Genomic DNA, 13,306 nt, shown 5'->3' with positions numbered 1-13,306 from the left:
AGTACCGTACCTTTGTACAGTTACATTACAAAAGACCCTTTACTAATAACTCTATACCGAATGTACAGACAATGAGGTCACTAAAGACACTTGCCTGGCAGTCCATGGCTATGTAGTGAGACGTAACTGAATCCATGGTTTACAATTGTAGGGTGCTAATACTTCACTTGGTTTGCGATACAGTGAGCTATTTCCGGCACAGACAATGTGTGTTACATATTATGGAGTGACCTGTACCCTACGATGCCAGCTTAAGAGGGTAACACAACGAATGATGAGCGTGGAGACTATTGCATCACATTCACTATACTTTCCTGTGCAACTCAATGGTGCAAAGGAGAAGTGGAGTAGTTGCCCATAGCAACCAATGAGGTCGCTGCTTTTATTTTACAAAAGGCCTCTGAAAAATGAAAGGTTGAAACTGATTGGTTGCTATGGGCGACTGTTCCACTTCTCCGTTGCATCAAACTCCCACAATGTGCCTGGCCACGACCATCACACAACTTTATATATGATGAGTCTTAGCCCAAATCCATGTGTAGCCCCCGGCCTAAGAATACTAGAGTGGAAACAGGAGCCTGGTGCAGAGACTACAAAAACATGAACATACATCCATAAACCCACCGTAGCTGGAAGACTCTCAAACAAACACTGCACCCGTCATCCTTTCTTTACATTTTCTGCCATATCTTCTGCTAAATTCACATCTTATTTGTGCAGTGTAATTTAGTCAATAAAACATGGATTCAGAATGGTTTCTATAGACAACAAGGCTTCCGGTGACTACATAAATAGTTTTACTATACGCCGCCTACCCATATGGATCAGTGTCTCATCTCAACTGACATTCTCTTACACAGTATCTGACATTATGTTAGACGGCCTGGGCTACGAGTCCGAACACACAACATGAGAGTACACAAAACCGTTGTGTGACAGTCATTGGTGGAATAGCAAAGTCACAGGCTGCTGCAAATGTCACAACTCCGAACAATAGCAATAATATAGTTAAAGAAAGCCACTCCAAACAGTCCGTGCGACTTTCAGATTTACTTTGAGTGGGATTTAAAAGGGGTGGGGGGATTTGTGACTATGGCATTACCCAAATTAGACAGCGCCATCCTTTATCCTTGGTGCAAAAGTCACAAAGAATATTTAATATACGATTCCAAATAAAGTCCATAACAGTGAAATTTCTTTACTACGACATTGTGATGTATTACATTGTAATATTGAATTTTACAAGACCAGAAATTAGGGGCTTACTCAGATACTTTTCTATGACCATCCAATGATGCAAAATATTTTATAAAATGTTTAAATGTCGAATTATAAATTATTTTACGGTCAATCAATATGTCAATTATTTTACTAAGTAATTCATATAAAAAGCATAAACACATACATACAAATGATCACGCTTGGACTCTTTTATTTAGTCACAGTGGACCAGTACAACAGTGATTAAACCCAGTACAGCAAAAATCACCTTTCAGGCAAGTAAAAATGCATCCATGCTCGGAAGTGATATATATATATATATACACAAGGGGAATAAGAGATCTTCTTAAATTAGTCTACTTGTTAAATAAGATTCTAGTGCAGCCGACTGGAAAAGATATTAGAAGATAGGGGGTTGGGTATTCCAGACTCTTGTGAAAGCAAAGTAGCTTCAATGGGCACTACTTGGTAAAGCTGGCACTTGTGATTTGTCAACGCATGGCAATATAAAATTGAAGAATAATACTTTACATATCAAGGACATCTCTCATTGAATATCTTAACTCAAAAATATTAGCAAAAATTAAAGTACAGTTTTACTGCTGAATGCAAATTTCCACAAATTAAGACTAAGATATGCCATTATTTTAATAGGAAGATCGCTCAAAACCTCTAAACTATTGGTTAAAGTGCCCCAATAGCTTGGCATGCACTGAAAATACTACAAAGCAAGTTATATTAAATCTTTAGCCAGGACTTGTTCGAGTTGTAAGTCGTTCCTGCAATGTACAGTGTTCGTGAAAAGCTAAAAAAAAGTTCATCAAAGGGGATTCATTTGCAATGGTACCATGACATCACACGGATCGGCAAATACATTGTAAATGTCCCAATAAGATGTCCAGCACAGCTGGACCTTAGACCCCCCCCCCCCCCCCTCCGCCCCCTGCTCCCCAGATCACCCCTTGCATAAAAACTATTGAGTTCATGTAAATGTCCTAAAAGGCTCCAATCTCTGTCCCCCAGGGTCTGTAGGGTTTGCCTGTAGGTGCTGGCGCCGTTGGGCTCAGTGCATTGGGAGACAATAAGTGGAAGGATCCAAAAGAAAACGGGAATGCGGAGAGGGATGCCATCGAAGACAGAAGTGGAGGAGAGAGTTTTGAAGGAGTGACCACGGGAAGAACTGAAGTCAGGCTCCCATTAGAGGAAACCCGTAGAGTAGAAGAATCAGCATGTGGTGACCCAGGATGTCTGCCCTGGTGGTGGGGTTCTGTAGAAGATGTTGTGCTACTTGCATTTGTATGTGGAGTCTGTGCCAGGAGTAGAGGGTGAGATAGATGAGGATGGTGCCCAAAGGCACCTCCCCATGGTATGTGTCCAATGCTGGTGTGGGCACTGTTGGCAGCTTCTCTCTGGGAAGCATAGTTGTTGAGATGAGAAACCAGTCGTACTCGGAGTGGGTCAGCATTGTCCAAACCTTCAATTATACTCAGATACCGGGCAACCTCGGCAAGACATTCTCGAAAACCCAGACTACGATAGTCCATTGCAAGTGCGTGGGCATCAAAGTAGCCTAAAAAAAAAAAAAAATCACATGAATAAGTGGGTACATTAAACTTATCAATTACACAAATCTCGATCAAATACCCAATATACACTGGCTTACATCAATGACTCCAATGTAGCAGAACTGTGTTTGTCATCTGGCATAATTTACGGTCATGTCATGATGTGATGAGTGATTTTACATGGGACTGTAAGTAAGCCTACTGCATGATCTTCACTCATAAACTTAACACCATGTTCAATCAAAAGAAGCTGCTTGAGTAAAATTACATGTTCAGCTCTGCTACATCTATATAAGTGGCACTCTAGTAATTTAAGCAGTAACTCCAGCATACAATAATCACGGACTATAAAATCCATCAGAACGCTATTAAGCGGACCATCACATAACATGGCTGTACTACATTCAACACTGTATAATATGCCGTGACAGCGTGGTCAGAGAGAATAGTGGCGTGCAGTATATAAATGATAGAATTTACCTTTACCCCCTGCAGTGTGCAGCATCTTGAGATGATCAACCGTCATCTGAAGAATCTCAGCTTTTTCTAGTTTCGCTGAACCCTGCAAGAGATGGATAGAATATTAATAGAGGACGTAGATCAGGCATTAGTAATCTAGAACGGCTCTATATACTGTAATACATGCAGCATAAATCTATTAGCTATCATAAGGTAACATGTGCCTAACTACAGGATTATGAAACAATGATGTAGCAGAGTTGAGTTTGTTTACATACGAAAGAGTTAAAAAAACTAAGTCAGCTCTGCTGCATCTGTATAAAACAATCACCACTGCAAAAACACAGCTCATGAGATCTAAGGGTGAATTCACACGCGGCAGATTTTGTTGCAGAATATCAGTTGCATTCGTCTGAAAGAGGTGGTTTCTGCAGCAAGTGCATGGATTTCTGTTCAGATAAATGGAACGGATTTTCAGCAATTTCTGCAACAAAATCTGCTGCGTGTGAATCCTCCCTAACGCTTCTCAGGTTTCTTAACTAGCGGCTCCTGCTATGGAGTCACAGCAATACAATATAATTACCTGTTTCTCGAACGCGCTGGGCACTAGTCTGCGGAGCTCAGACAAGCTATTATTAATCCTGTCCCGTCGGCGCTTCTCAATGATCTGGAGGACACAAGAGTTTGATTAGTGACAAGTCAATGACACATAATATGCTGCGCTCAGTCCACGGAGGTACGAGGCACTCACCCCTCGGCGCCTCTTTCTTGCTAAAATCTGGGAAGTTGTAGATGGAGACATAGAGCCAGGAGGTGAACTCAGATTCCTAAAATTACAAAAATGAAATGGATTTTAGAGATGAAAGCAAAAGTAAGAATAAGTATAAAACTGGATATAAAGTTTGTAGAACGGCTGTATACTAGAAAACTGATCAATAGAAGTTCTGCAAAGTCAGATGTAGCAGAGCAGAATACATTATTTAACATCTTAAGCCTGAACCAGTTTTATTTCAGATATAATGGCGAGTTGTGACAAATGACTAACCCTGCTCCACTACATCAGACAAATCCAGCTCTGCTATATAGAATTCAACAGGCTGAGAGAACGATAACTGCCGAGAATCGCCGATCATCACTTTATACTGCTGATCGCTACAGAAAGTTTCTATCAGGTCAGATGATTGTCCGATCAATTGGTCGTTCAGGCTGAAATCGCAGTGAAGTCGCTGCGTCCCGATGTGAGGCTAGGTGACAGCTAGGACATTGTGAGATGAAGTCTTCTTCTTACCCATTCTCATCTGCACTCTCCTTCTCTACCTCGATATTCTCGTCCAGCTCGCTGTCCGAGGAGCTGTAATCGTGTGTCCTCTTCATGGCTGCGGTCAGGAGAAGTGGCGCTGCTGTCACACACGCTGCTGCCTCCTCTGGCTGTCTCTTTCCCACGGTTCGCCTCTTACATGGTGTGTGGGAGAGGGAGGGGAGGCCGAGCACTGGCGCCTGCTCCTGGAACACAATTATCTTCTTGTAGCCAATAATCCTTCTCCGGCGCCACGCCCCCTCCGCTGCGTGACGTCAGGCTCGACAAAAAGTGTCTTGGAACCTTCTTCATTCTAAAAAGAATGTTGATTGACAGGCGAGCGGTGTTCCTTGGACACGCCCGCAGCCCGCTGATTGGTTGGGAGCTGTGCCAAGCCGGAGTCTGCAGGGCGACATGTTAGCACGCGTAGGGCGTGGGAAAGTGGCCTGCCCGGGCGGTGAGAGCCTGCGGCCGGGAGCAGAGAGTGACCCTCCGCCGCCGTGTCCTGTAATGTAATCCCGGCTCCATGCGCCCCCTGGAGACGGCGCTGTGAAGAACTGTACACACTGGACTGTGGGCCGGCACCAGACTCCTTACTGTACCCCTAGGAAAACTGCTAAAGGCGGCCATGTGCTGCTATTACCCACAGCGCTTGTCTGCCATGATATCATTTCCTCCAGCAGGGGGTGGGTTAATAAGGCACTATCTGACGAGACATGACCGGGAAAATGAGTTTGCAGTGATAATGTCAGGTCCGTATTTCACACCGAATAACCACCTCTGTAAATTGAAAGCTGAAGGCATGCCTGGAGAGAAGTACATCACACAAATGTCTGAGGTACAGCTTCAATGTCAGCCAGGAGCAACTGAACTTTATTCAGAACAAAGAAACACACACAGAGAAGACACATGCCCCTCCCTATAGATGTGTGACTTGCTTGAATTCCATTGGCTCTTCTGCTGTAACTTTTGCTATACATTCTTCTGCACACTCCTCTTTGCATTCCAGGGGGCGGTGTCTTCCATAGGTGTGTCCGACATGAACAAAGAACTTGTTATATATATCAGTATATTACACAAAGAACTGAAATGTATATACATATGTGTGAGGATAATATTTTTCAGACAATATACATAGTAATGATCCCTGACAATAGAACTTGTGTGGCTGCCACCATTTAAGGGAGACGTATCTTATTAGTAATTGCCTTTTTTTTTTTTCATTTCTGTAAATGCATAAATAACAATTCTCTAATATATCATTATAACTGCTGCCTCTAGCCCGAGTGCAAATCTGTAATAAGCGCCCACCAACTGTGCGCCATTAATAACTGGTGTGTGGCAGAGGGGCCTTTTGCCCTGGTGCAGCTATGCCCACCGCCCCCCCCCCCCTATATTGCCTTTAAAGTGTAGCTAAACGTTTGACAAAATTCTGTCATGTCAGAAGTTTGGATTGGTGGGGGTCCGAGCACTGAGACCCCCACCAATCTCTAGAACGAAGCAGCTGAAGTGCCTCGTGTGATCGTTCAGCTACTTCCTGTCTGTTCAGCTTTTTCCAGAAAGCCGATGTATCAGAGTACGGGCCCATAGACTTTGTATTGAGTCCGTACACCGATACATTTATTTCCGGGAAAAGCAGAACAGACACGAAGCAGCTGAACGATCACACGAGCGCTTTACCTGCTTCGTTCTAGCGATTGGTGAGGGTCTCAGCGCTCGGACCCCCACCAATCCAAACTTCTGACATGTCACTTTGACATGTTAGAAGTTTGTCAAACGTTTAGCTTCACTTTAAAGGCTATGTACACCTTCGAAAGCCAAATAAAAAAAATAATGTGTATCGGTGTGCTTGAAATTTTCTAAATACTTTTTATTGAAACCTACTTTTACTTTTTGAGATACAGCTGCTTTGTATTCTGTAAATAGAGTAGCTGTATCTTACATTGAGGTGACGGGTTCAGTGTCCGCGGGTGCTGCGTGTCTTTAACATGCAGGATCCACCTGTTATCGCTCACACCGGAGTTCATAACTTAAATGTGATAGATTACAGGTGGATCCTGCGGGTCAGACACGCAGGACCTGCTGACACTAAACCCGTCAGTGCCGCGGGACTGATGGATTCAGGGCATAGCGAACGATACAGCCGCTCTCTGTAGAGAATACAAAGCAGCTGTATCTCATAAAGTTAAAAAAAAAATGTGATAAAAACTGATAAAGTTGCACCAAACACACTGATTGACCTTTTTATTTAAAAAAAATAATGCCTTCAGAAGGTGTACGTAGCCTTTAAGCATTCTAATAGGCAACAGAGCAGGGCAAGTTGGGATCTGTAAAAGGCTCTGTTCACATTTGCGAAGTGGCTTCCTTTTATAACACTGCCGGAACCGTCACATGACGGATATCACCATTGCCCGACAGTCCCCGTTTTTGCGAAAAATCGCATTTAAAAATGCCACGTGTGAGCAAAGCCGGAGGATTTATTTACATAGTGCAGTTTTTGAAACTACAACCAGGAATGGATTAAAAAAAAAAAAGTTAAATTTTTCCTACAGTGCCTTGAGAAAGTATTTACCCTCTTGGTGTTTTTGTTACATTACAACATGGAATTAGAATGGATTTTTGGCGTTGACGTTTGACTTTGTAGGTACCAAATATTTTTTACTGTGACACAAACAATAATTAAGACACAAAAACAGACATTTTATGTGCATAAGTATTCACCCCCCTGAAAAGGGGGTGGAGCCACACTTTGCTGTAATTACAGATACAAGTCTCTTGGGGTATGTATTACCGGAGCACATCTAGACACTGTTCCAACTCCTTCACGTCAGATGGTTGTGTTGGTGTTCAGAAGTCTTCAGGTCACACCACAGATTCTTAGTTGGATTGAGGTCTGGACTTTGACTCGGCCATTCCAAGACATTTACATGTCCCCCTTAAACCCCTCCAGTGTAGCTCTACCAGTATGTTTAGGGTCATTGTCCTGCTGTGGATGAACCTCCGTCCGAGTCTCAAATCTCTGGCAGACTGAAACAGGTTTTCCTCAAGAATTACTTTGTATTTACTGCCATCCATCTTCCCTTCAATCCTGACCAGTTTTCCAGGCCCTGCCCATGAAAGGCATGCCCACAGCAAGATACTGCTACCACCATGCTTCACTGTGGGAATGCTTCACTGTGGTTCCCCCTCCCTGGGTGTCACACAACCCCCCCTTGTAGATAGTGCCTTTTTTACAGCCCCCCTGTAGATAACGCCATACAGCCCCCCTGTAGATAACGCCATAAGCCCCCTCTGTAGATAACGCCATACAGCCCCCTCTGTAGATAACGCCATACAGAACCCCCCTCTGTAGATAACGCCATACAGAATCCCCCTGTAGATAACGGCATACAGAACCCCCCCTGTAGATAACGCCATACAGAGTCCCCCTGTAGATAACGGCATACAGAACCCCCCCTGTAGATAACGCCATACAGAGTCCCCCTGTAGATAACGTCATACAGAACCCCCCTCTGTAGATAACGCCATACAGAATCCCCCTGTAGATAACGGCATACAGAACCCCCCCTGTAGATAACGCCATACAGCCCCCCTGTAGATAACGCCATACAGCCCCCCTGTAGATAACGCCATACAGCCCCCCCTGTAGATAACGCCATACAGCCTCCCGTAGATAACGCCATACAGCCCCCCCTGTAGGTAACGCCATACAGCCCCCGCTTTTGATAGCGCCATACAGCCGACCCTGTAGGTAACGCCATACAGCCCCCTTTGTAGATAACGCCATACAGCCCCCCTGTAGATAGCGCCATACAGCTCCCCCTGTAGGTAACGCCATACAGCCACCCCTGTAGATAACGCCATAAGCCCCCTCTGTAGATAACGCCATACAGAACCCCCCTCTGTAGATAACGCCATGCAGAACCCCCCTCTGTAGATAACGCCATACAGAATCCCCCTGTAGATAACGGCATACAGAACCCCCCCTGTAGATAACGCCATACAGCCCCCCTGTAGATAACGCCATACAGCGCCCCCTGTAGGTAACGCTATACAGCCCCCCGTAGATAACGCCATACAGCCCCCCCTGTAGGTAACGCCATACAGCCCCCGCTTTTGATAGCGCCATACAGCCGACCCTGTAGGTAACGCCATACAGCCCCCCCTGTAGATAGCGCCATACAGCCCCCCCTGTAGATAGCGCCATACAGCTCCCCCTGTAGGTAACGCCATACAGCCACCCCTGTAGATAACGCCATACAGCCCCCCCCCATAGGTAACGCCATACAGCCCCCCTGTAGGTAACGCCATACAGCCCTCCTGTAGGTAACGCCATACAGCCCCCCCTGTAGGTAACGCCATAGAGCCCCCCCCCGTAGGTAACGCCATACAGCCCCCCCCCCCCCCCCCCCGTTGATAGCGCCATACAGCCGACCCTGTAGGTAACGCCATACAGCCCCCCTGTAGATAGCGCCATACAGCTCCCCCTGTAGGTAACGCCATACAGACCCCCCTGTAGGTAACGCTATACAGCCCCCCTGTAGATAACGCCATACAGCCCCCCCTGTAGGTAACGCCATGCAGCCCCAACCCCCCCAAAAAATCCGACCTATAGTGTGTCCTACAAAAGACATGTATCCCCTATCCACAGGATAGGGGATACATGTGTGATCGCTGGCACTGATAAGGAGAACGGGGGACCGAAAGTCCCCCGAAGTTCTCCATGACTAACCTCTGACTTCCGGAGTCTGCGCAGCTCAATAAAAATGAAAGGAGCGCTGGTCACGCATGCGCACAAGCACGACCGGCGCTCCATTCATTTCTACAGAGCTGCCGACACAGACCCCGGAAGTCCGAGGTTTCTCATGGAGAACATTGGGGGACTTTCGGTCCCCCGTTCTCCCTATCGCTGCCAGCGATCACACATGTATCCCCTGTCCTGTGGATAGGGGATACATGTCTTATGTAGGAACATCCCCTTTAATGGCAGAGCGGGGAGATACTTCCCTGCTCTGCCGTAGTGTTCAGTGGCGTCGCGCTGTAGCAGCCATAGCGGCAGCTAGCGGAGCCTCCGGGCATGGTGGGGGCCCGTGCCGGCGGGCGACACGAACCCTCTCATGCCGCCGACCCCGTAGCAGCCGCAACGGCTGCTATAGCAGTAGTTACGCCACTGTCTTCACCACTTTGTCTCTGACCTGTTTGGGGACCTCCTTGGTCTTCGTGTTTCTTGCTTAGTGATGTTGCAGACTCTTTCAGAACAGGTGTATTTATACTGACGTCTTGTGACAGATCATGTGACACTTTGATTACACACAGGGTGACCTTATTCAGCTAATTATGTGACTTCTGAAGTTAATTGCTTTGACCAGACCTTATTTAGGGGCTTTATAGCAAAGGGGGTGAATCTATGTGCACTCACAACTTTTCATTTTTTTATTTATTTTTTTAAAATTCCATTCCACTGTAAGGGTATGTTCACACGCACTAATTACGGACGTAATTCGGGCGTTTTTGCCCCGAATTACGTCCGAAAATAGCGCCTCAATAGCGCTGACAAACATCTGCCCATTGAAAGCAATGGGCAGACGTTTGTCTGTTCACACGAGGCGTAATTTACGCGCCGCTGTCAAATGACGGCGCGTAAATAGACGCCCGCGTCAAAGAAGTGACCTGTCACTTCTTTGACCGTAATTGGAGCCGTTATTCATTGACTCCAATGAATAGCAGCGCCAATTACGTCCGTAATGGACGCGGAGTTCAAGCGCCTGCACATGCCGTTACGGCTGAAATTACGGGGATGTTTTCAGGCTGAAACATCCCCGTAATTTCAGCCGTTACGGACGCCCTCGTGTGAACATACCCTAACAATCTGGACTATTTTGTCAGGTCCATTACATAAAATAAAATTTAAAAGCCATTTTACTTCCAGGTTGTTATGCAACAGAACAGGAAAAATCCCAAGGAGATGAACGCAAGGAACTGTATATACTTCTCCCTTTACAATTCAGTCCGGTTGTGGCTTCAAAGACGACATAAAAAAAACTGCACTGTGTGAATTTATTCCCAGGACTGTAACTTTAACAAGCAGGTATCCTCTATGTATAGAGGAAAGAACGTTTCCACACAAATATAGGAGATTCTTTACTGTAAGATCAGTGAGACTATGGAACTCTCTGCCAAAGGAAGTTGTGAGGAATTCACTGAAAGAGGATGGCTTTCTTGAGTGTAATAATATTACATGTTATGATTACTAGATTATTGGAGATGGGTCGTTGATCCAAGGATTTACTCTGATCGCCATATTGGAGTCGAGAAGGAATTTTTTTCCTAAGATGAGGAAAGTTGGCTTATGCCTCATAGGGGTTTTGCCTTCCTCTGGATCAACATTACAGTATAATAAACTGAACTGGATGAACATATGTCTTTTTTTGGGCTGACAAACCATTATACTATGAATAATGGTTCTTACGTCTTAAATGTGTATTTTGCAAATTGCGCCCAAACCGCCATTTTGTGGCAATTTTACTAAAAACATAATTGAACCGCAGCCGTGGGAACCCTGCCTTAGGCTGGATTCACACGAGCGTTGCGTTTTTGCGCGCGCAAACAACGCAGCGTTTTGCGCGCGCAAACACCATTTGACAGCTGCGTGTGTCATCCGTGTCTGATGCGCGGCTGCGTGATTTTCGCGCAGCCGGCATCATAGAGATGAGGCTTGTCGACGCCCGTCACTGTCCAAGGTGCTGAAAGAGCTAAATCTTTCAGCACCCTCTACAGTGAATGCCGAACACAACTGTGAAAAACCTGTAAAAAAAAAGATAAAGTTCCTACTTACCGAGAACTTCCCGGCCGTTGCCTTGGTGACGCGTCCTTGGTGACGCGCCTCTCTTGTCATCGGGCCCCACCTCCCTGGATGACGCGGCAGTCCAAGTGACCGCTGCAGCCTGTGATTGGCTGGAGCTCTCACTTGAACTGAAGTGTCATCCCGGGAGGTCGGACTGCAGGAAGGAGACAGGAGTAATCGGTAAGTTAGAACTTCGGTTTTTTTTACAGGTTCATGTTTTTGGGATCGCAAGTCACTGTCCATGGTGCTGAAACAGTTTAACTCTTTCAGCACCATGCACAGTGAATGTCTCCCGACGTCGCGGACCGGAAATTTTTTTGCCAGGTTCAGCCAAAACGAGTTTGGCCGAAACCGGTGAAGTTAGCTTCGGTTGTCGGGGTTCGCTAATCGCAAAGACACTCCGTTTGGATGTTCGGAAACAGAAAAGCACGTGGTGCTTTTCTGTTTACATTCATCCTTTTGACAGCTGTTGCGCAAACACGCAGTTCGCACGGAAGTGCTTCCGTGCGACATGCGTGGTTTTCACGCACCCATTGACTTCAATGGGTGCGTGATGCGTTGAAAACGCTGAATCAACGGACATGTCGTGAGTTTTTTGCAACGGAGCAACGCTGCGCAAAAAACGCTGCCATGTCTGCACGGCCCCATTGACAAATATAGCTACGGGCAACGCACGTGAAAATCACGCGCGTTGCACGCGCGTATTTTACGTTCGTCTGAATAAGCCCTTAGAGAGCATGCACTGAACGTTAAAGTCTCTCAGTTGATTTGATAAAAGGGATCACTTGTTTAGCTCTACATCACCTGTTACTTATAGACTTGTGTAGCCGATCAGATTGGCCCATATTTATTATACAGTTTACACTACGCACAAACTGCGCAAAAAAGAGTTGCAGACAGTGACGTGTGACAAATTCTCGTCGTCCGTCAAATTTGGAATATTGATAAAAGTAAGCGTGGTCTTTAAGGCTGCATTTATTAAAAAGAAACTCATTAAAAATAGCGCAAGTATATGCCTGCTCGTAGCAGGCGTAGATTCGATTTTTTTGCCTGTCAGAGAGTTCCAAGATTCACCAAATTTAAGAGGCGTGCGCCTTCTAATAAATTTAGCACCTAATCACTCCAACTGTCTTCCTTACCTAGACCGGCGTAACGGTAAGTAAATGTGGGCTAATATGTTTTGGCCAATCAGCCAGAAGATTGTGCTGCTACAGTTATGTCGCTGCCGCCAAGGTGTAAGGGTATCCTTTCGTAGAGTTATGGCGCGGTGATGGCGTTCCCTCTGAAGCTGGGTTCACACCATCACCATTGGGTGTCAGCTGTATACTACAGCTGATACCCTGCTGTAACGTCCAGGATCAGAGCTAGCTCTGATCCTTACAGTTTAACCTCTTAGATGCCGTGGCCAATAGCAACCGCGACATTTAAGAAGTTAGGACCCCATCAGCCAGTGATGCGATTGCGTGGTGCCAATGGTTGCTATTTCAACCGGAGGTTCTTAAAATGGCTTCCAGGTCTGCCATCTACAGAAACCTATTAGGCCCTGCTAAAGGTAGAGCCGAATAGGCTGCTTGTCAGTGCAGTGTATTATACGAGAGATCAGCAAGTTTAATTTTCAAGTCCCCTAGTGGGACTAAAAAAAAAGTAAAAATGTTGTTTTATTATTTTTGGAAAAAATGACAAAATTAAAAAAAACTATACGTAATTGGTAAAGGCTGTGTCCGCAACGACCCAAACTGTAAAACAAGCCACCAAAAAAGGCGCAGTTTGTGTCCCAAAAGGGGATAAGAATGGACATCACTTATCAGTGCGACACTGGCCTGTGCACAACGGATTGCTTCACAGCGTAACACACATCTATGGATTTTTAACTTCATTATTTACCCCATTATTATACCACCTTATTATGCTCTGATGTAC

The 13,306-nt window shown here is 45.6% G+C and overlaps 1 protein-coding gene across 1 annotated transcript; it reads right to left on the bottom strand.

Annotated features, from left to right (window-relative positions):
- Nucleotides 1-2,149: 2,149 nt before the first annotated feature.
- On the bottom strand, nucleotides 2,150-5,588 carry HEY1 (hes related family bHLH transcription factor with YRPW motif 1). Its single transcript, XM_075826095.1, has 5 exons — nucleotides 4,534-5,588; nucleotides 3,997-4,072; nucleotides 3,829-3,912; nucleotides 3,267-3,348; nucleotides 2,150-2,791 (listed from the first exon to the last, which is right to left on the bottom strand). Exons 1-5 carry the CDS (start codon nucleotides 4,617-4,619, stop codon nucleotides 2,217-2,219), a joined length of 903 nt encoding a protein of 300 aa, XP_075682210.1. The 5' UTR covers nucleotides 4,620-5,588; the 3' UTR covers nucleotides 2,150-2,216.
- Nucleotides 5,589-13,306: the final 7,718 nt, after the last annotated feature.

This window comes from Rhinoderma darwinii, chromosome 5 (assembly GCF_050947455.1).
Source record: "Rhinoderma darwinii isolate aRhiDar2 chromosome 5, aRhiDar2.hap1, whole genome shotgun sequence".
NCBI lineage: Eukaryota > Metazoa > Chordata > Amphibia > Anura > Rhinodermatidae > Rhinoderma > Rhinoderma darwinii.
This window is presented reverse-complemented; position numbering and strand designations above follow the sequence as displayed.

Coding starts and splice junctions, on each gene's coding strand:
- HEY1 (XM_075826095.1), bottom strand. CDS start 4,619: ATGAAGAGGACACACGATTACAGCTCCTCGGACAGCGAGCTGGACGAG. Junction 4,073..4,533: donor GAGAGTGCAGATGAGAATGG/GTAAGAAGAAGA, acceptor TTGTAATTTTAG/GAATCTGAGTTCACCTCCTG. Junction 3,349..3,828: donor CCAGCGCGTTCGAGAAACAG/GTAATTATATTG, acceptor CATCTCTTGCAG/GGTTCAGCGAAACTAGAAAA.